This window comes from Tupaia chinensis, unplaced genomic scaffold, assembly GCF_000334495.1.
Source record: "Tupaia chinensis unplaced genomic scaffold, TupChi_1.0 Scaffold000427_1, whole genome shotgun sequence".
NCBI lineage: Eukaryota > Metazoa > Chordata > Mammalia > Scandentia > Tupaiidae > Tupaia > Tupaia belangeri.
This window is the reverse complement of record NW_006159932.1, coordinates 51,440-53,009: the sequence shown is the minus strand read 5'-3', so window position 1 is coordinate 53,009 and position 1,570 is coordinate 51,440. Positions and strand designations below refer to the sequence as shown.

Sequence of the window (1,570 nt, the reverse complement as noted above, 5' to 3'; positions counted from 1 at the left end):
TTTTAGAGATTTTCGCTATAGGGCGCATGCGCTCACCAGACAGAGAGAGACAGAAAGCGAGAAATCACCCCCAGGGGGGAAGGTCACGCCGCAATCCCTTCTTCTCCATTCTCCTCTCGGGATCTTGGGCACGCACGCACACGTGCCCGGTGTGAGTTTTAAGCCACCGGGTCCGGGACTCAAACCGCGGTTGACTACGTGGGAGTCCAGCGATATAGCCATTACGCTAACTGCTGGTTCCCTTGTGAAGGGTTTTGATCTGCAAAGACATTTGAAGGAGAAGAAAACACATACAAAACTTTCTCAGATGAAGCTTTATGAAATGATACATTGGTAGAGTTTGGTTATTTTTTTGTGTGTGCCTATTTAAGTGGGAGCCAGGTTTGTGAAGAGGGTCATGCCATGAGGGATGACCCCTGTGGCTTTTGCCTGGACTTACTTTGCAGGGTGGGGGCTGTAAAGACAAGTCTATGAGAGAATGCAAAGATGTGTTCACTGGAGACTCTTCCGTTCCTCTCCAGGTGGGGAGGAGCACGTGTTTGAGAACCCCCCTGTGCTGGATGAAAGGTCAGCCCTTTACTCTGGAGTGCACAAGAAGCCATTTTTCTATGATGGCTCCTCCGAGAAACCTCCTGAAGACAGCTCGGACTCGCTCACCACGTCCCCGTCCTCCAGCAGCCTGGATACTTGGGGAGCGGGCCGGAAGTTGGTCAAAACCTTCAGCAAAGGAGAGAGTCGGGGCCTGATTAAGCCCCCCAAGAAGATGGGGACGTTCTTCTCCTATCCAGAAGAAGAGAAGGCCCAGAAAGTGTCCCGCTCCCTCACTGAGGGGGAGATGAAGAAGGGCCTCGGGTCCCTGAGCCACGGGGTAAGTACGGATGGTGTTTGCTTCTATGACAACCACCGTCGCAGGCACCACCTTCTGGTGTCCCTGGAGGAGGTTCAGAGTGTCCGGAAGCAAATCCGCTTGAAGAAAACGGATACTAATTATTCCTGTTCCAGAGCTTTTCTCTGCCAGCGTCCCTCCAGAAAAGGAGTTGCCAGCACAGCCTGTGACCTGCAGCTGCTCCGGCAGAAACCCAAAGGGGGCGGGAGCTGCGGCTTCCCCAGCCGGAGGGTGCGCGGGCGCACCTCGGTCAGCGAGTTCAATATCACCTACGTGGTGGAGCGGAGCCTGTACAGCCACCTGAACCTGACCCAGCTAGTGCGTCCTGCCTCAGACAGGACCCTGAGCAAGGCTGAGAAACAGGACCTGAGGCGGTGCTTGCTGGAGGAGGATGAGGAGGCAAAGAGGAAGTGGGCTGCCACAGTGGACCGCTGTACTAAAAGGGTTCTCTTGAGAATCCACCAGAAGTCTGTGAGTCACCAAGATGGTCATGAGGGCGGCCTTGTCATTTCTGTGATGTGCAGTCAAGCATTATGGCCTCTTCTTTGGAGCCTGGCCTTCTTCCCTCTCTTCTGCTCATAACTGCAGGGGCCATTCCAACATCACCTCTGATGTCTAACCTCACTTTCATTTGGTATTGGCCTTCTCCTTCTTTCCCATCTGTCCTCTTGCTAATCGACGCTC

At 53.9% G+C, this 1,570-nt stretch overlaps 1 protein-coding gene across 1 annotated transcript in view; it reads left to right on the top strand.

Annotated features, from left to right (window-relative positions):
* SASH1 (SAM and SH3 domain containing 1) overlaps nt 1-1,570 on the top strand; it is a 234,245-nt gene that overhangs the window by 193,870 nt on the left and 38,805 nt on the right. The window contains 1 exon segment of the mRNA XM_006154951.3: nt 522-868. Within this exon segment, the coding sequence (XP_006155013.1) occupies nt 522-868 (347 nt within the window).